General features: G+C 55.5%; 2 protein-coding genes across 7 annotated transcripts; both read left to right on the top strand.

The window, feature by feature from the left end:
• Positions 1 to 335: 335 nt before the first annotated feature.
• Positions 336 to 4,476, top strand: LOC105495261 (proline rich 19). The gene is made up of 3 exons (XM_011764550.3): positions 336 to 515; positions 3,235 to 3,841; positions 3,926 to 4,476. The coding sequence occupies exons 2-3, from the start codon at positions 3,241 to 3,243 to the stop codon at positions 4,393 to 4,395; spliced, it is 1,071 nt and encodes a 356-aa protein (XP_011762852.2). The 5' UTR covers positions 336 to 515; positions 3,235 to 3,240; the 3' UTR covers positions 4,396 to 4,476.
• Positions 4,477 to 7,135: 2,659 nt separating this feature from the next.
• Positions 7,136 to 18,650, top strand: LOC105495260 (transmembrane protein 145). Of its 6 annotated transcripts, none has more exons than XM_011764549.3 (15): positions 7,136 to 7,323; positions 8,099 to 8,173; positions 8,278 to 8,355; positions 8,439 to 8,525; positions 8,618 to 8,719; positions 8,819 to 8,903; positions 9,014 to 9,085; positions 9,198 to 9,266; positions 10,002 to 10,082; positions 10,183 to 10,261; positions 10,394 to 10,487; positions 11,233 to 11,405; positions 13,821 to 13,941; positions 17,181 to 17,387; positions 17,876 to 18,650. In XM_011764549.3, the coding sequence occupies exons 1-15, from the start codon at positions 7,204 to 7,206 to the stop codon at positions 18,122 to 18,124; spliced, it is 1,692 nt and encodes a 563-aa protein (XP_011762851.1). In that variant the 5' UTR covers positions 7,136 to 7,203; the 3' UTR covers positions 18,125 to 18,650. The 6 variants fall into 6 exon arrangements, with proteins under 6 accessions (XP_011762851.1, XP_011762850.1, XP_011762845.2 ...); XM_011764548.3 differs by having other exon boundaries at positions 7,171 to 7,323; positions 8,248 to 8,355; XM_011764543.3 differs by lacking the exon at positions 17,876 to 18,650 and having other exon boundaries at positions 7,171 to 7,323; positions 8,248 to 8,355; positions 17,181 to 17,763.
• The last annotated feature ends 110 nt before the right edge of the window (positions 18,651 to 18,760 follow it).

Raw genomic sequence — 18,760 nt, forward strand, 5'->3', positions numbered from 1 at the left:
GAACTCTTGGGCCAGAGTTCAAGAGCCAGCCACCTGCCTCTGCCTCCCAAAGTGCTGGGATTACAGGCGTGACCCACCACGCCCGGCCAACTATATAAGTTTTCTAGGGAATATGTCTGTGGCTGCTTGGGGGACTGCTGTGCATGGGGGCTACCATGACCCTTCTTCCGCTTGGCACGCCTGGTCTCAACCAGCCCCCTAAAGACCGCCGATAGCTATCGGAACCAATCAGCATTCAGGAAGGGGGCGGACCTAGTGAACCTCACAGCCAATTGGTGGATGGGAGGTGCTAAGACCAAGAAAGGGAGAGTTCTGAAATTGAGGCTGGTAGGGGCGGGGCTGTAACCGGCACTTCTCTGGCACGCGCCTCTGGGTGTCCGTCCTCTCAGAGCTACGAAGCCAAAGGGCATGGAAAGGGCACGCGCATGCGTGTAGGGGTGCCCGAGGCCCGGAACAGAGCCAGGTGGCTTTGAGAGCTGGGGTCACCGCGGAAAAGAAGCCATTGCGCCCCACAGGTACGTGAAGTGGGAAGGGCCGGGGTTCGTTGGGGCAGGAGACGTGCACTTCCCCTACCCAGCTCCTACCAACCATACCCCACTTCCTTCACTCTGCGACCCCTGCCCTACCACGGCTGGCCACCATGCTTCCTCTCCTACCCTAGGCCCTTCCTTTGTGATCAGGCCCTGTCCCTGATTGCGCCTCTGTCTCCCTTTCTGTTCTCTCGAGGTTTTCTCAGGCTCGCTGGACTTCTCTTGCCGCTCTCCCTCTCCTGTTTCTTTTAGTCTACCATCTCTTTCCACTTTATGTATTCCCCTGTACCTCGTATACCCCTGGATTTCTCCGTCCAGAATCCCTTTCTGGTACCCCAGATCCCTCCAATCTCATGACCCGTTCGCCACCCTCCATCCTTTTTTTTCTTTCTTTCTTTCTTTTTTTTGAGACTGAGTCTTGTTGTGTCCGCCAGGCTGGAGTGCAGTGGCGCGATCTCGGCTCACTGCAACCTCCGCCTCCCGATTTCAAGTGATTCTCCTGCCTCAGCCTCCTGAGTAGGTGAGATTACAGGCATTCACCACAACGCCCGGCTAATTTTTGTATTTTTAGTAGAGGCGGAGTTTCACATGATGGCCAGGCTGGTCTCCAACTCCTGACCTCAAATGATCCACCCACCTTGGCCTCCCAAAGTGTTGGGACTACAGGCGTGAGCCACTGCGCCTGTTCCCCACCCTCCATCTTTTAACTGTTTCCCCATGTCCCTGTTCCTAATAGCCTTTCTCTATTTCCTGGCTTCTCTTCCCATTAGCAGTGATTCCTTCGACTTCATCCTACCCCTGTGATTCCTTATCTGACCAAACCTTTTCCAATCTCTCTCTGCTCACTTATTTTCTCTCATCTTCTCTCTCTCTTTTGAGAGACAAGGTCTCACTCTCTTGCCTAGGCTGGGGCACAGTGGTGCAATCATACCTCAGTGTAACCTCCAACTCCTGGGCTCAAGGGATCCTCCCACCTCAGTTTCCCTAGTAGCTGGGACTACAGGTGTGGGCCATGGAATCCCAGCAAATTTTTTTCTTTTTCTTTTTCTTTTTTTTTTGAGACAGAGTCTCACTCTGTTGCCCAGGTTTATCGTGCAGTGGCACAATCTCGGCTCACTGCAACCTCCATCTCCTGGGTTAAAGCGATTCTTCTGCCTCAGCCTCCCGAGTAGCTGGGATTACAGGCACGCACCATCACATGCAGCTAATTTTTGTGTTTTAGTAGAGACGAGGTTTCGACATGTTGGCCAGGCTGGTCTCGAACTCATGGTCTCAGGTGATCTGCTTGCCTCGGCCTCCCAAAGTACTGGGATTACAGGCATGAGCCACCGCACCTGGCATCGTCCAGCTAATTTTATTTTTATTTTCTGTAGAGATGAGGGTCTCGCTTTGCTGCTCAGGTTGGTCTTGAACTCCTGGCCTCAAGCGATACTCCCGCCTCAGCCTCCCAAAGTGCTAGGATTACAGATGTGAGCCACCGTGCCTGGCCTCATCTGGTCACCCTAAATAGTATTCCCACCTCACCCCAAAACATCTCCCTATTCACTTGTTTTTTTTGTTTTGTTTTGTTTTGTTTTTGAGATGGAGTCTCACTTTGTTGCCCAGACTGAAGTGCAGTGGCACAATCTTGACTCACTGCAACCTCTGGCTTCTGGTTTCAAGTGATTCTTCTGCCTCAGCCTCCTGCTTCAGCCTCCTGAGTAGCTGAGATTACAGGTGTGCACCACCACACCAAGCTATATATATATATATATATATATATATATATATTTTTTTTTTTTTTTTTTTTTTTTTTTGAGACGGAGTCTCGCTCTGTCGCCCAGGCTGGAGTGCAGTGGCCGGATCTCAGCTCACTGCAAGCTCCGCCTCCCGGGTTTACGCCATTCTCCTGCCTCAGCCTCCCGTAGTAGCTGGGACTACAGGCACCCGCCACCTCGCCTGGCTAGTTTTTTTTTGTATTTTTTTAGTAGAGACGGGGTTTCACCGTGTTAGCCAGGATGGTCTCGATCTCCTGACCCCGTGATCCACCCGTCTTGGCCTCCCAAAGTGCTGGGATTACAGGCTTGAGCCACCGCGCCCAGCCTTTTTTGTTTTTTTTGAGACAGAGTCTCGCTCTGTCGCCCAGGCTGGAGTACAGTGGCATGATCTCAACTCACTGCAACCTCCGCCTCCTGGGTTCAAGTGATTCTCCTGCCTCAGCCTCCTGAGTAGCTGGAATTACAGGTGCGTGCCACCATGTCTGGCTAATTTTTTTTTTTTTTTTTTTTTTTTTGAGACGGAGTCTCGCTCTGTCGCCCAGGCTGGAGTGCAGTGGCCGGATCTCAGCTCACTGCAAGCTCCGCCTCCCGGGTTCACGCCAATCTGGCTAATTTTTCTATTTTTAGTAGAGACAGGGTTTCACCATGGCCAGGCTGGTCTCGAACTCCTGACCTCAGTTGATCCACCTGCCTCAGCCTCCCAAAGTACTAGGATTACAAGTGTGAGCCACTGCGCCTGGCCAATTTTTGTATTTTTAGTAAAGACAGGGTTTTGCCATGTTGGCTAGGCTGGTCTTGAACTCCTGACCTCAAGTGATCCACCCACCTCGGCCTACCCCAGTGTTGGTATTACAGGCATGTGCCACCGCACCTAGCCCTCCCTATTCACTTTGCTACTCCCCTTGACTTATCTGCATGCTGATGGCCACCCTATCTTTATATTCCAGGACACCATGGATACCCGGGGACCAGTCTCCCAACCTTTTCAGCAGCCTGAGAAACCTGGTCGTGTCCGCCGTCGGAAGACTAGGCGAGAACGTAACAAGGCCCTGGTGGGCAGCCGCCGGCCATTAGCCCATCACGATCCTCCTGTGGCCATTCGGGATCCACCTGTGGTCCCTACTGCCTCCAAGCTCGTGGTCATAACCCAGGGCCGGCTGAGCCGGGAGCATCGGGGTCTCTTCAATCACGAGGTGAAATCCCTAGATGTTGCAAGGCTGCTTAGCAGTGGGACACTGGTGCCAGGCAGCCCCACACTCCCCGCCAAGCCCTCCCCAAGCCCAGGCAGGGCCCAGGAAATAGCCCCACAATCCAGGGACAAAGAGAACCAGATGCCTGGAGGTTCGGGCCCAGGCCCACCCAGTTCCCCAGAGTTGCCTGGCGTGGGGCAGCTGCTGGCAGAGCTGCCGTGTCAGCTGAGTTTGCCACAGGCCTTCCCCCGGAGGAACCTGATTCAGGATGCCAGGGATGCCATCGTGCGTACCTTGCAGGCCTGTCATGGTTGTGTGCCTGACCTTGCACTGGTGCTTCGGGGCTGCCAGCCACCCTTGCCAGGTGAGCCTCGCTCCTGCCCCTGTACTCCCCTTCCCTTTGTCGACTCTAGCTCAGCTGGCCTCTATGCTTCTTTCTCTGTGCCAGGGGCCAAGCCTGGGGTCTCTGAGAGAAAGATGACACCCTTCTGGATCAATAGCCCTGATCAAGTCCCAGAGGAGGGGAGGCAAAGGAAGCAACAAGGGACAAAGGAGTTCACCTTCCCCATGCCCTACACCTCCAGCATGCCCACTGCGCACAGGGGGAGTATGGCACCACCAAGAGGTCCCTGGCCACCATACTTTCCCTCACTGTCTTCGCCATCTGGAACAGCCTGGGGTCCTCCAACAGCGTTTGACTTGCTAAAAAGCATCTGGCTGGTAGCCACGCCACCCCCTCCTCGGCCCTGGGGGGTTGGCCTCCCTCAGCCCCTGCCTCAGCCTTCATCACCCCTGTTGCCCCGAACCTCTGTCCTGGACTGGAGCCCCTGCCCCGCTTCCCCACCGCCCAGCCTCTCCTGGGTAGTGGCCCAGAGCAGTCCGGAAGCCTGGTCTTTTCCACCCATGAGACTGTACTGAGGAGGGGCTGAGGCTAGGGCTAGGGACAGATATCTTGTATTCCCAGTGACCTCAATAAAGTACTTTTCATGGCCCTCTTGATTTTCAGTGAGTTGCTGACCCAGGGGAGCAGCTTTCCTTAGCTCTGAGTTCTAGGTTCAAGATGGAGGGGATGGTACTGTGTCTTGTTACCTTCATAGGGCCTGAGGAGCCAGCATAGTGGGGAAAATTGGGACTTCAATTAGTCCAACACATATGCCCACTGTGGCTAACTGTATACCTGACCCTGAGCTCTGGTGATGCTGGGGCCCCAGAGTGAGTGAGACAAAGGCCTTGTCCTCATGAGGCTCCCAGTTTGGTGGTGGGCACACACAACCCCAGCTCCAATGGTTGTGTCTAGGAGAGCAAGAGAGGTGCAGGGGCTGGGGCAGTCCAAGGAGGGAGTGATGACTGCCCTAGTGAGGAGGGAATTCTTCATAGAAGAGCTGTATCTTTTCTTTCTTTTTTTTTTGGAGACAGAGTCTCATTTTCTTCTCCAGGTTAGAGTGCAATGGCACAATCTCGGCTCACTGCAACCTCCGCTACCCAGGTCCAAGCGATTCTCCTGCCTCAGCCTCCCGAGGAGCTGAGATTACAGGTGTAGCGCCACCATACATGGCTAATTTTTGTATTTTTAGTAGAGACAGAGTTTCGCCATGTTGGCCAGGCTGGTCTCGAACTCCTGATCTCAAGTAATCCACCCACCTTGGTCTCCCAAAGTGCTGCAATTACAGGCATGAGCCACCGTGCCCTGCCAACCCTGTAGTTTTCAAAGTTGGTGGAAACTTGGTACTTATGGAAAAGAACATTTCAGGCAAGAGGAACAGCATATGCAAGTCCTGGAGGAGGGTGCATAGCAGATGTAGGGCCATTTTCACTCAGCAAATCCCTAGGCCACACTGGGACCTAGAGTAAGGCACATCTGGGCCTGCCCTTGAATGCCTCCTGGTGTGTGAGCACAGGGAACAGTGTATGTGCAGGCTCAGGGCAGGAGTGACAGATCAGGGCTGAATCTGGTCCACAGGCTTTTTAAAATTTCACCCACGATATGTTTTAAATGTTTGAATCAGTTGCCTACTGTTACAAACCAGGCAGTTTGCTTTTTTTTTTTTTTTTTTAAATTGCATTTCTGGCTTCTCTCAGAAAGAAAGAAAGAAAGAAAGAAAAAAAAAATAGGGATCTGGCAGCAGAACTACAATCCTTCCTGGCACAACTGGCCAAGTAGCAGAGGCCCCCTCTTTTTGGGATCCATGCTCTCCATTAAAAATGTTTCACTTGGCCCGGCGCGGTGGCTCACGCCTGTAATCCCAGCACTTTGGGAGGCCGAGGCAGGCGGATCACAAGGTCAGGAGATCGAGACCACGGTGAAACCCCGTCTCTACTAAAAATACAAAAAATTAGCCGGGCGCGGTGGCGGGCGCCTGTAGTCCCAGCTACTCAGGAGGCTGAGGCAGGAGAATGGCGTAAACCCAGGAGGCGGAGCTTGCAGTGAGCCGAGATCGCGCCACTGCACTCCAGCCTGGGCGACAGAGCGAGACTCCGTCTCAAAAAACAAACAAACAAACAAACAAACAAAAAAAATGTTTCACTTATATTTCCGGCTTGGCCCCTTGGCTTAGAAAATTTTTAAAAAATGATATTTTGAGCAGCCCCCAGTTTTCTGCAGTGGAGAAGGATAAAGCTAGAAATATTTGTTGGAGTCTGATCAGGAAAATCAAGGTGAAGGGCGTGGCTTGTACTCTGAAAAGCCTTTCTAGGGCTTGCTGTTGTCCACTGGGAAACCACAGGGTTGATACCCGCATAGAGGGGACTGGGCTGAGAGATCACAGGGCTGCATGACTTGGCCCAGGTCTTATGGTGGACAAATGACAAAGTAGGGGCCAGGCTGGGATTTGAATGAACCCAAGCAAGTTATTTCAACTTGGATCTGAAACACGCTTTTGGCTATCTCACACTACCACCTCTGTCTCTCACAGCAACCCAGTTTCACAACGTGGGAAGCAGTGACAGGTCATGGTCAGGCAGAGGGGTACGGTGGTTATACTGAGGGCTCCACCACTACCATGGAGTGTAACAAGTGGCTTGCCCTCTCTGTGCCTCCGTGGGCACTTCGAAGGGTGCATCAGATCTAGAATGCTGGCAACACCAGGATGGACACAGCTGGGGGTGGTTGCAATAGAGGTGGTGATGGGCAATCAAAGACTTGTTGGCCAGGCGCGGTGGCTTACGCCTGTAATCTTAGCACTTTGGGAGGCCGAGGTGAGCAGATCACTTGAGGTTAGGAGTTTGAAACCAGCCTGGCCAACATGGTGAAACCCCATCTCTATAAAAAATACGAAAAAATCAGCCGGGTATGGTGGTGGGCGCCTGTAATCCCAGCTACTCAGGAGGCTGAGGCAGGAGAATCGCTTGAACCTGGGAGGTGGAGGTTGCAGTGAGCCGAGGTCGCACCACTGCACTCCAGCCTGAGTGACAGGGGGGGATCCAGAGAAGGCAGTCTGGAGGAGGCATGGCTTTGGAAGACATGAGTTCAGTTTAGGACACGGGAAACCATAGGTATCTACGGGACTCCAGGAGGGGAGGGCTGGGGCGGGGTGACAGAGGATGAACGTCCCCCTCCCACGCGTTGAAGATAGGAGTCAGGTAGGGCCCTCTTATAGGAGGGGGCGGGGAGCGCGGCGCCCGGCGGCCCCTTTAATCGGGGGCGCGCTCTGGCCGGCCCGCGCGCTCTCGCCTCCGTCGCCGGGCCGGAGCGGGAGCCGGAGCGGAGTCGCGGCTGGAGCGGGCGGAATGGAGCCCCAGCGCGCGCCCGCGCTGCGCCGCCTGCTGCCGCCTCTGCTGCTCCTGCTGCTGTCACTGCCCCCCCGCGCCCGGGCCAAGTACGTGCGGGGCAACCTCAGCTCCAAGGAGGTGAGCACGCCGATCCCTCCTCTGCCGCCCGCCGTCCCCCGGGGGACGCAAGGGAGGCGAGGGGAGCGGGTACCGCCCCGCCCCCTGCCGCCTCTCCCGGCGGACTCAGGGAGCCTCGGGGGAATGGGGCCGAGAGCAATGGGGGACTGGGCCAGAGTCGAGGCTAAGAGGAGCCGTGGGGTCGTGGCCAGACCTGGGGGTTGTAGGAGGGATGTTGAGGTCAGAGCTGGGCGGGGAGGGAGAGCAGGTTGGGAGAGTCAGAGTTTGGGAAGGGGGGTGGTGCAGAGGTGGTGCTGAAGGGACAGCACTTTTCACTCAGCAGAGAGCCCGGAGCTCACTGCCACACTCCCGCTCAGGACCGGGAGGGGGCCGTTTGGAAGATTCCCCCGCGCGGGATGGTTTTTGGGAGCACGGGGTGGGGTGCAGGGGAGTGTGGATATTGGGAGAACGGGGTCAGATATTGGCCAGGACACGAGGTGGCCAGGATGGGCATCTGGCCCCTAAGGTCTTTCTGGGGCCTCCCAGGAAATGCAGGGAGGAGTGTTTGAATGGAGGGGAGGAAACTTGGGGGGGCAATGGAGGGAGAAAATCAGGGCGGCAGGAATCCTGGACCCACAGTGATGGGATCAGGGAAGGATTTTGGAGGTGACCTGGTCTCCTTCTAGTACTTGGGAAGCCAGGTACCTGAGGGGTAGGGAAGAAAAGTTGGGGGTCTATGGAGTAAAGAGTTCTTGAAGGACTCTCAGCAGAGGATCAGACTGGGCCCCTTTTTCAGGACTGGGTGTTCCTGACAAGATTTTGTTTCCTCTCGGATTACGGCCGACTGGACTTCCGTTTCCGCTACCCTGAGGTGAGTCTCCCCCAACACTCGCCATACTGAGGCTGGGTACTTCCCTTGGCCTCCAAAGGCACAGGCTGCCCCAGCTCCTCGCCCGCAACATCTGTGGTCTGCAGGCCAAGTGCTGTCAGAACATCCTCCTCTATTTTGACGACCCATCCCAGTGGCCAGCCGTGTACAAGGCAGGGGACAAGGTGAGGGCTGTGAAGAGGGCATGGGGGAGAGGGGAGAAGGTCATGGCTGGCTGAGGGAGTGACCCTGTCCCTGCCTTCCCTAGGACTGCCTGGCCAAGGAGTCAGTGATCCGGCCAGAGAACAACCAGGTCATCAACCTCACCACCCAGTATGCCTGGTCCGGCTGTCAGGTACAGGCCCAGCCTGGGGCAGTGGGCAGGTGCTGAAGGATGGTGCCTTGCGGGCGTCAAGGGCAGGCTTCAGTCTTCTTGCTTGTCTCCAGGTGGTATCAGAGGAGGGAACCCGCTACCTGAGCTGCTCCAGTGGCCGCAGCTTCCGCTCAGTGCGTGAAAGGTGGTGGTATATTGCGCTCAGCAAGTGTGGGGTAAGGTGCTGGGGTGGCCACCTGGGCCACCTTCTCTTTGCCTTTCTGCCAACTCCCAACTTGCCCAGGGCCCCTCTTAGGCCTCCATACTCCCTACAGGGTGATGGATTGCAGCTAGAGTATGAGATGGTCCTCACCAATGGCAAGTCCTTCTGGACACGACACTTCTCCGCTGACGAGTTTGGTGAGCACGTGGGGACCCGGAAACCAGGCTCTCTGTGGGACACCAGAGCTGGGTGCCCACTGAGGGGACATCCACCTGAATGAACCTTACTCCTCCTACCAAATTGGCAGGGATCCTGGAGACAGATGTGACCTTCCTCCTCATCTTCATCCTCATCTTCTTCCTTTCTTGTTACTTTGGATGTGAGTCTGGCATATGGGGTGTTGGGGAAGAGACAGAAGGGAGCAGGGTTGTGGGAGGTGAGCTGCTCTCCCTTTCTGCCTGTGGACAGCCTTTCCCTACTCTGCTTCCTAGATTTGCTGAAAGGTCGTCAGTTGCTCCACACAACTTATAAAATGTTCATGGCCGCAGCAGGAGTAGAGGGTGAGGTTCTGTGTCCCAACTTCTGCGTTCTGGAAGAGCAGACACCTGGGGCCAGACACCTGGACTCCTGGGTCCTGGGGGAGGAGGGGCTAGAGGCCTGGATTCCTGCATCCTGGGGGAGGAGGGGCTGGGGGCCTGGGTTTCTGGGTCCAAGGGAGAAGGGGCTGGGGGCCTGGACTCCTGCGTCCTGGGGGAGAAGGGGCTGGTGGCCTGGACTCCTGGGTCCAAGGGAGAAGGGGCTCGGGGCCTGGAGCCCTGGTTCCTGGGGTAAGATGGGCTGGGAACCTGAACCCCTGGTTCCTGGGGGAAGAGGGAGTGGGACCTGACACTCCTGGGTCCTTGAGGGGGTATAAAGGCCTGAACTCCTGAGTCTGGGGGAGGAGGGGCTGGGAGCCTAAACTCCTGGGTCTGAGGGAGGAGGAGCTGGAGGCCTGGACCCCTGGGTCCTGGAGGAGGAGGGGCTGGGGGCCTGGACTCCTGGGTCTGAGGGAGGAGGGGGTGGGGGCCTGGACCCCTGGGTCTAAGGGAGGAGGGGGTGGGGGCCTGGATCCGTGGGTCCTGGGGGAGCAGGGTTGGGGGCTGTACTTCAGATTCTCCTAGCAGGTGAGTGGGGGTAGAAGGTCTGGAGTCCTGAGGGAGGAGGCGGGGTTCAGACCACTTGGATGGCAGTGCTAGAGGACAGTGATGCCCCACAGCTGCTTTCTATCCTTTCTTCTCTGCCCATCCTCCCCCCAGTTCTGAGCCTTCTCTTTTTCTGCATCTACTGGGGTCAGTATGCCACCGATGGCATTGGCAACGAGAGTGTGAAGATCTTGGGTGAGAATGAAGCTGGGTGGGGAGAGGGTGGAGCCCAGGGTTCAGGTCGGGCATTGGGTCTGAGCCTGGCTCTGAGCCGCCCCCTCCTCCCTTCTCCCAGCCAAGCTGCTCTTCTCCTCCAGCTTCCTCATCTTCCTGCTGATGCTCATCCTCCTGGGGAAGGGATTCACGGTGACACGGTGCCCGGGCAGGGCGTGCTCGTGGGGCGGCTGACGGGGGAGCAGGACAGGGGCAGGGTGGGGGAGGGGGTAGGCCCATCCTCCTCCCTGACGGCCCCCACCCTGCTGTCTCCCCTCATGGCCTGCCGCCAGGGGCCGCATCAGCCACGCGGGCTCCGTGAAGTTGTCTGTCTACATGACCCTCTACACGCTCACTCATGTGGTGCTGCTCATCTACGAGGCGGAAGTGAGTCCCACTGGCCCCTGGTCAGGCCCCGCCTTCCCCTGCTTTTGGCACCGCCTCCCCCTTGACCTGTCTGCTCGCCCTTGCCCACATTGCGCTCCTGCTGGCTCGCTCTCTCTCCCGCTCTTTGATTTTCTGCTTCCCCATCTGTCTAAGTGATTCCTCCTCTCTTCACCATCCCGCAGCAGCTTTCTTTCTCCTCCCTCTGTCTCTCACTGTCTGTCACATTTATGCTCAATATCGTGACTAAGAGTTCAGGAGTCACACAGACCTGGATTCCACACCAGCTCTCCCACTTCCTAGCTGCCTGACCTTGGGTGATGACCCCTGTCTCTGGGCCCATTTTCTTCTTGGAAAATTGGGAGGATCTTACCTAACCCATGGGGCTCCTCTAAGGCTTTCTATCTTCTATATGGCTTTGGCCAAAGGGCTTCCCTCTTAGCCTCAGTTTCCTCTTCTGTGAAATGGAGCAATAATAAGACCTACCTTGTTGAGTTGATGCTGATGGAAAAACTCACACATGAGAGGTGTTTAGCCCCGTGTTGAGCACACAGTAACTGATTTATTCTCTTCCTGTCTTTTTCACCCTCTCTCTCTACCTCGATATGCTTCTGTCTCCATGCCTGGCTCTCCTGTTGCTTCTGTTCTGACGGAGTACCTCTGTTCCCATGTGCCCAAGGGTGGGGTCCGGGGACCCTAATAGAGGGGAGGAGGCCAGGCTGTGATGGACCCTCTCCCGCGGGTCCAGTTTTTTGACCCGGGCCAGGTACTGTACACGTATGAGTCGCCGGCCGGCTACGGGCTCATCGGACTGCAGGTGGCGGCCTACGTGTGGTTCTGCTATGCTGTTCTCGTCTCACTGCGACACTTTCCTGAGAAGCAGCCTTTTTATGTGCCCTTCTTTGCTGCCTATACCCTCTGGTGAGAACTGGTGGGCCCCAGCCTGTCCCTGCCTCCCTCTCGGGGCTCCCCAGAAGTGGTTGCCTCCCATCTCAGACCCTCCATAGTGAGGAAGATGGGCTTTTCACTCAGGCAGCTGTCACCCAGAATCTGACACTTACTCACTTTGTGGAAAATTACTTTCACAAGAAGTCCATCAGGTTTACCCATAAAACAACAGGATCTCCTCAAAGGGATATCTTGAGCAAGCATAGGCCACTACATGAGGGCCGCGTGTCTGGCACATAGTAAATGTTCAGTAAAAACTATTGTAGGCTGGGTGCGGTGGCTCATGCCTGTAATCCCAGCACTTGAGAGGCCAGGATGGGTGGATCACTTGAGGTCAGGAGTTCAAGACCAGCCTGGCCAACATGGTAAACCGCCGTCTCTACTAAAAATACAAAAAAATTAGCCAGGCATGGTGGTGCACGCCTGTACTCCCAGTTATTCAGGAAGCTGAAGCAGGAGAATCACTTGAACCTGGGAGACTGAGGTTGCAGTGAGTTGAGATCGTGCCCCTGTACTCTAGCCTGGGCAACAGAGTGAGACTTCATCTCAAAAACAAATCAAACAAAACAACAACAACAAAACAAACAAAATGAAAAAACACCCAAAACTATTTTAATTATTATGGTTCACCATAACATAGCAATAAGGTTGGCAGATTCTGAGCCAGACTGCCCAGGTTCAGATCCCAGCTCTAAAGTTTATAGATGATGTGACCTCAGACAAGCCCATTAACTTCTCTCTGCCTCAGTTTCCTCACCCTTTAATGGAGATGGAAATTTTATCTGCCTCATAGAGTCACTGTGAGAGTTAAATGAGTTTATGTATGTCTTTTTTTTTTTTTTTTTTTTTTTTTTGTTTTTTTTTTTTTGAGACGGAGTCTCGCTCTGTCGCCCAGGCTGGAGTGCAGTGGCGCGATCTCGGCTCACTGCAAGCTCCGCCTCCTGGGTTTACGCCATTCTCCTGCCTCAGCCTCCTGAGTAGCTGGGACTACAGGCGCCTGCCACCGCGCCCGGCTAATTTTTTGTATTTTTAGTAGAGACGGGGTTTCACCGTGGTCTCGATCTCCTGACCTTGTGATCCGCCCGCCTCGGCCTCCCAAAGTGCTGGGATTACAGGCGTGAGCCACTGCGCCCGGCTGAGTTTATGTATGTCAAATGCTTAGAAACAGGACTGGCATGCAATAAGTCCTTACTTCTTATTATCTTTTGTTCATTCATTCATCAAATATGTATTTTTTTTTTTCTTTTTGGAGACGGAGTCTTGCTTTGTCGCCCAGGGTGGAGTGCGGTGGCATGATCTCAGCTCACTGCAACCTCCGCCTCCCGAGTTCAAGCGATTCTTCTGCCTCAGCCTCCCGAGTAGCTGGGACTACAGGCGCATGCCACCATGCCCAGCTAATTTATGTATTTTTAGTAGAGATGTGGTTTCCACCATATTAGCCAGGCTGGTCTGGAACTCCTGATCTCGGGTGATCCACCTGCCTTGGCCTCACAAAGTGCTGGGATTACGGGCATGAGCCATCACGCCTGGCCTGATTTCTCTTTTTTTTTTTTTGAGACAGAGTCTCACTTTGTTCCCCAGGCTGGAGTGCAGTGGCACTATCTCTGCTCACTGCAAGCTCCACCTCCTGGGTTCACCATTCTCCTGCCTCAGCCTCCCGAGTAGCTGGGACTACAGGCGCCTGCCACCATGCCCGGCTAATTTTTTGTATTTTTAGTAGAGATAGGGTTTCACTGTGTTAGCCAGGATGGTCTCGACCTCCTGACCTCGTGATCCACCCGTCTTGGCCTCTCAAAGTGCTGGGATTACAGGTGTTAGCCACTGCGCCTGGCTCTTTTTTTTTTTTTTTGAGATGGAGTTTTGTTCTTGTTGCCCAGGCTGGAGTGCAGTGGTGCAATCTCCGCTCACTGCAGCCTCTGCCTCCCGAATTCAAGTGATTCCCCTGCTTCAGCCTCCCAAATAGCTGGGATTACAGGTGCATGCCACCACACCCAGCTAATTTTGTATTTTTAGTAGAGATGGGATTTTGCCATGTTGGTCAGGCTGGTCTGGAACTCCTAACCTCAGGTGATCTGCCTGCCTCGGCCTCCCAAAGTGCTGGGATTATAGGCGTGAGCCACCATTCCGCCCTATCTGTTGATTTCTTATTAGATGCCAGGATTTGGGGTGCTGTGGAACTGAGTTAAATTGAACCTCATTCTTGCCCCTCAGAATTTCCCAGTCCAGTCCTGCCCCATTTCAGTCTCTGGCTTCTGAAGGTCACACTGGCTTCTCTCCAGTTTGGGACCTGCCTGGGGTCTGTGTGTATACATGGCAGGGGAGGCGGGGCTATAGGGTGGGGTGGAGGACAGGAGCAGTGTCTCTGCTGACCCAATACTCCCCCTTCAGGTTCTTTGCGGTTCCTGTCATGGCCCTGATTGCCAATTTCGGCATCCCCAAGTGGGCCCGGGAGAAGATTGTCAATGGCATCCAGCTGGGGATCCACTTGTACGCCCATGGCGTGTTCCTGGTGAGGATGGGCATCCGTGGGGGCGGAGGGGAGGACCCGAGGGCAGAAGATGCGTGAGGCTCCTACACCTGATCTGCTGGACCTCCTGTTCTGAGGTCTTGATCCATTTTCCCTTTAGTTAATCTTCCTTTATTGAGCGCCCGCTTGCTTCCTGCAGGCTCCTCTACTGTGCCCCTCAGAGTCCATTTTCTTCTTTTTTTTTGAGACAGAATCTCACTCTGTCTCCCAGGCTGAAGTGCAATGGCTCGATCTCGGCTCCCTGCAACCTCTGCCTCCCGAGTTCAAGTGATTCTTCTGCCTCAGCCTCCCAAATAGCTGGGATTACAGGTGCCCCCCATCATGTGCGGCTAATTTTTTGTATTTTTAGTAGAGATGGGGTTTCACCATGTTGGTCAGGCTGGTCTCGAACTCCTGACCTCAGGTGATCCACCCGTTTCGGCCTCCCAAAGTGCTGGGATTACAGGCCTGAGCCACCTCTCGGGGCCCATGTCCATTTTCTTCCGTTCCTCTCTCCTACCTTGTGTCCTGGCTTCTTTCCTCAACCCCCATACTCTCTCTTTGCCCTCCCTTCCCATTTCCATTCCTGACCCTGTGTCCCCAGATTCTTCCATTTCTCTTCTGTATCCCCACTGCCTTCCCCACTATCCTTGATCTCTCCACTCTCCCCCTGCCCCCACCCACATTCTGCCATCACAGGCCATTGTTCAGGAAGAAGCAGCTGGGGTGGCACAGGGTGAAGCTTTTTTTTTTTTTTTTTTGAGACGGAGTCTCACTCTGTCACCAGGTTGGAATGCAGTGGCACAATCTTGGCTCACTGCAACCTCCGCCTCCCAGGTTCAAGTGATTCTCCTGCCTCAGCCTCCAGAGTAGCTGGCTAAGTTTTGTATTTTTAGGAGAGATGGGATTTCACCATGTTGGTCAGGATGGTCTCTATCTCTTGACCTCATGATCCATCCACCTCGGCCTCCCAAAGTGCTGGGATTACAGGCATGAGCCACTGCACCCAGACCCCACCACATCTGTTCTTTACCTGGGTTCACATCCTATCTGACATTCTTGGTGACAGTTCTAATAGTCATTAATTTATTCATCAGTTGTTCACTGGACACCTGTCTTGAACCAGTCTGTTTCATTCTAGGAACATCCATATGCATTTATTCCTGCCCTCTTGTTTAATTGTCAGAGCAGCTCCAGGAGAGGGTGGATAATTGACGTTGTTCCCATTACACAGAGCAGGGAAGCTAAGGCCCAGAGAGGAGAAGTGACGTGCTAGGGCTCCGTGGCCTTTGGCGACAGGCAAATACTTTGAATCCTGTCCTTCTCCAGCAGACCACAAGGTCTGAAATGAAGGGCAACCAGAAATGAAGGGAAACAGGCATGACCAAGTGTCCCAGCTTCTGACTCCGGGGATCTACAACATACACTGTGTAGGGAGTGGGCCCAGCCACTAAGGGAGGGGACAGGTCCCCATCCTTTGCCTCAGAGCCTGACTTAGGTACAGACTCGCTCACCTTCCCAGGCCGGTCCATGCTGAAGCTCTGCAGGAAGTCAGAAAGGGACAGAAAGAGAAGAAACGCTGAGAACCCACCATGTGCCGGGCTCTGCACCAGTGGTTTTCATTTCCACCCTTTCATCTTTCCAAGTAGGCGCTACAATCCCTTTTCCCCACAGAGAGGCTCAGGGAGTTTAATCAACATGCCGCAGATCCCACACTCAGTGAGCTACAGATCCCACAGGCGGGATGCAGGCTCAGAACGGCAAGCGCAGTGCCCTTCCTGCTGTATCTCAGCCAGCTTCCTTCCTAAGGATGCTCACGTTAGCTCAGCACAGCTCCACCTGGGTATCCCACTGCTCATTGCTTTCAGCTCCTTGTTCTTTTTTTTTTTTTTTTTTTTTTTTTTTTTTGAGACGGAGTCTCGCTGTGTCTCCCAGGCTGGAGTGCAGTGGCGTGATCTCGGCTCACTGCAAGCTCCGCCTCCCGGGTTCATGCCATTCTCCCGCCTCAGCCTCCCGTGTAGCTGAGACTACAGGCGCCCGCCACCACGCCCGGCTAGTTTTTTGTATTTTTAGTAGAGACGGGGTTTCACCGTGTTAGCCAGGATAGTCTCGATCTCCTGACCTCGTGATCCACCCGCCTCGGCCTCCCAAAGTGCTGGGATTACAGGCTTGAGCCACCACGCCCGGCCTCCTTGTTCATTTTTACAGCACAACCTTAGAGGAGCTGTGTTAGGGTTCTGGAATATGGCGAGGGAGTCACAACCTGTCCCTGCCCTCACGGCCTATCAGACTAACTGGTACCAGACATCCCTACATTCCACCAATATTTATTTTATTTTATTTTATTTTATTTTATTTTATTTTATTTTATTTTTTGAGATGGAATCTTGCTCTGTCACCCGGGCTGGAGTGCAGTGGCATGAGCTGAGCTCACTGCAACCTCTACCTCCTGGGTTCAAGCAGGGTTCTCCTGCCTCAGCCTCCAGAGTAGCTGGGATCATAGGCGCACCACCACACCTGGCTAATTTTTGTATTTTTAGTAGAGACAGAGTTTCACCATGTTGGCCATGCTGGTCTGAAACTCCTGACCTCAGGTGAGCCACTCAGGTCGGCCTCCCAAAGTGCTGGGATTATAGGCGTGAGCCACCGCGCCCGGCCCACCAATATTTATTGAAGGCTTATATGTGCTGGCATGGTTCTAGAAGGTACTAGGGACTCAGTAGGGAACAGAAGAGTCTGGTTCCTGCCTCATGGAGACATTTTAGAGTCTATTAGTTGCTGTTCAGTTGAACTTTCTGTATTTATGAAGATATTCTATTATCTGCACTTTCCAATATGGGAGCTACTAACCATATGTGACTGTTGAGCACTTGAATGTGAGTAGGGCATAGTGAGTGTGTATTGGGGAGTGTGACTGACCAACATTTAAAATTTATTTTGATGAAATTTAAGCTACATGCAGCCAGTGGCTATCATACTGTGCAGGACGCTTACTCTAACCAGTCAGTGATAGCTCAGTGATCAGGGCTCTGATGGAGGAAGCACAGGTCGAGTTGTGTTGAAGGGAAAAAGTGAGGATCCAGGGCACTTTGAGAGCCCAGAGGGGGCACCTAATCCAGTGTGAATGGCTTCAGGAAGTGTGGGGGATGTCAACTGAAAGGGAATCCTTCGAACCCCAAGTTTATGGGGACAGCCTCTGGCCTGACAGTGCCTCTCACACCTGCTCCTGGCCCTGGCCTCAGATCATGACCCGCCCATCAGCGGCCAACAAGAACTTCCCGTACCACGTGCGCACGTCGCAGATCGCATCGGCTGGAGTCCCTGGACCCGGAGGGAACCAATCCGCTGACAAGGCCTTTCCGCAGCACGTCTATGGGAACGTGACGTTTATCAGCGACTCGGTGCCCAACTTCACGGAGCTCTTCTCCATCCCCCCGCCCACCACCTCCGTAAGCCCCGCAGCCCCAGCGCCCGAGGAGCTGCTGGCGCCGCCCCTGGAGTACCTGACCCCGCTCCCGGCCCCGCCGCCGCCCCCGGCGCCCGGGCGCCTGAGCCCTCCCCCTGCCTTTCGCACACCCCACGCCCCAACACCGCGCCGCGACCGTCCCCTGGCGCCCGCGCCCACCCTGCCTGACTGGGTACTGGCGCTGTTGCGCACACCCCTGCAGACGCCCTGTGCCGTGCCCCCCACCGCCCGCCTTCCGCGGCTCTCCCCCAGCTCCCCGGCCGCCGCCGGAGTTCGCCCCGCGCGCCCCGACGCCGCCTTTTGAGTACCTGGCCCCGCTGCCCAGGCGCCCCGCCACCCAGTCATTCCCTGACTGACACGTGCGTCCACACCTGGGGTGGAAGGGTTCTCCGGGGGAGGGGGACGGGCCTTCGGGGCCGCATCTGCCCCGCGAGGGTCCGGGACTGCCTCTGACCCTGACCCCCCTCCCAGGCCGGGAAGCAGGTGGAGGAGACGGCGGTGGCGGCGGCGGTGGCCCCGAGGGGCCGCGTGGTGACCATGGCCGAGCCGGGCGCAGCCTCCCCCCCACTTCCCGCTCGGTTCCCCAAGGCGGCCGACCCGGGCTGGGACGGCCCGACGCCGCCCTACCAGCCGCTCGTGCCCCAGACGGCGGCGCCGCACACCGGCTTCACCGAATACTTCAGCATGCACACGGCCGGGGGTACCGCACCCCCGGTCTGAGCACCCCTGCCCGCCCCTGCCCCATGGGCCGTGACCGGGCTCCGGACCCCTGCTTTATCCCGGCCCGAGAGCTCGGCCATCCCGGGCCTTCCCGACCCTTCCTACCCCGCGCGCCCAGGTTGGGTACGCTGCGTCCCGCCCCCCTCCCCTCTGTGCCAAACGATCCCGCGGGAGCCGCTCTCCCCGTCCCCTCCCTCAGCCCCTGCCCCGAACGGCGCCGGATTCTGGGCTCCCGCTGTTCCGTGACCTCCGGCCCCCTGGCCCCCTTCGAGACCTCTGACCCCGCTGGACTCCGGAACACCCGTGGTGACCGCCGGGACCCTGCCTGTGACTCTCCAGGACTCTGCGACCCCGGGATGGATATTGCGATGCTGGTCTCGACCCTGAAACCCTCCCTCGGATCTGTGACCTCGGATCCGTGCTCCGTCTGCCCCTATCTCCATTCCGGGGGCCTTCCCTCGGGTCCCTGGCAGAAAGACATTTCCCCCTTCTTGCCAAAATAAAAAAGATTCGTTTTTATCTATAACATGGCTTCTTTTACATCTTGATGGTGTTCAGCGGCGGGGCTGAGCCAGAACTATGTCAGGCTCGGGGCCTCATTGTGTTCATCTGTGAAATGGGAATTTGGAACCGGAG

This window comes from Macaca nemestrina, chromosome 20, assembly GCF_043159975.1.
Source record: "Macaca nemestrina isolate mMacNem1 chromosome 20, mMacNem.hap1, whole genome shotgun sequence".
NCBI lineage: Eukaryota > Metazoa > Chordata > Mammalia > Primates > Cercopithecidae > Macaca > Macaca nemestrina.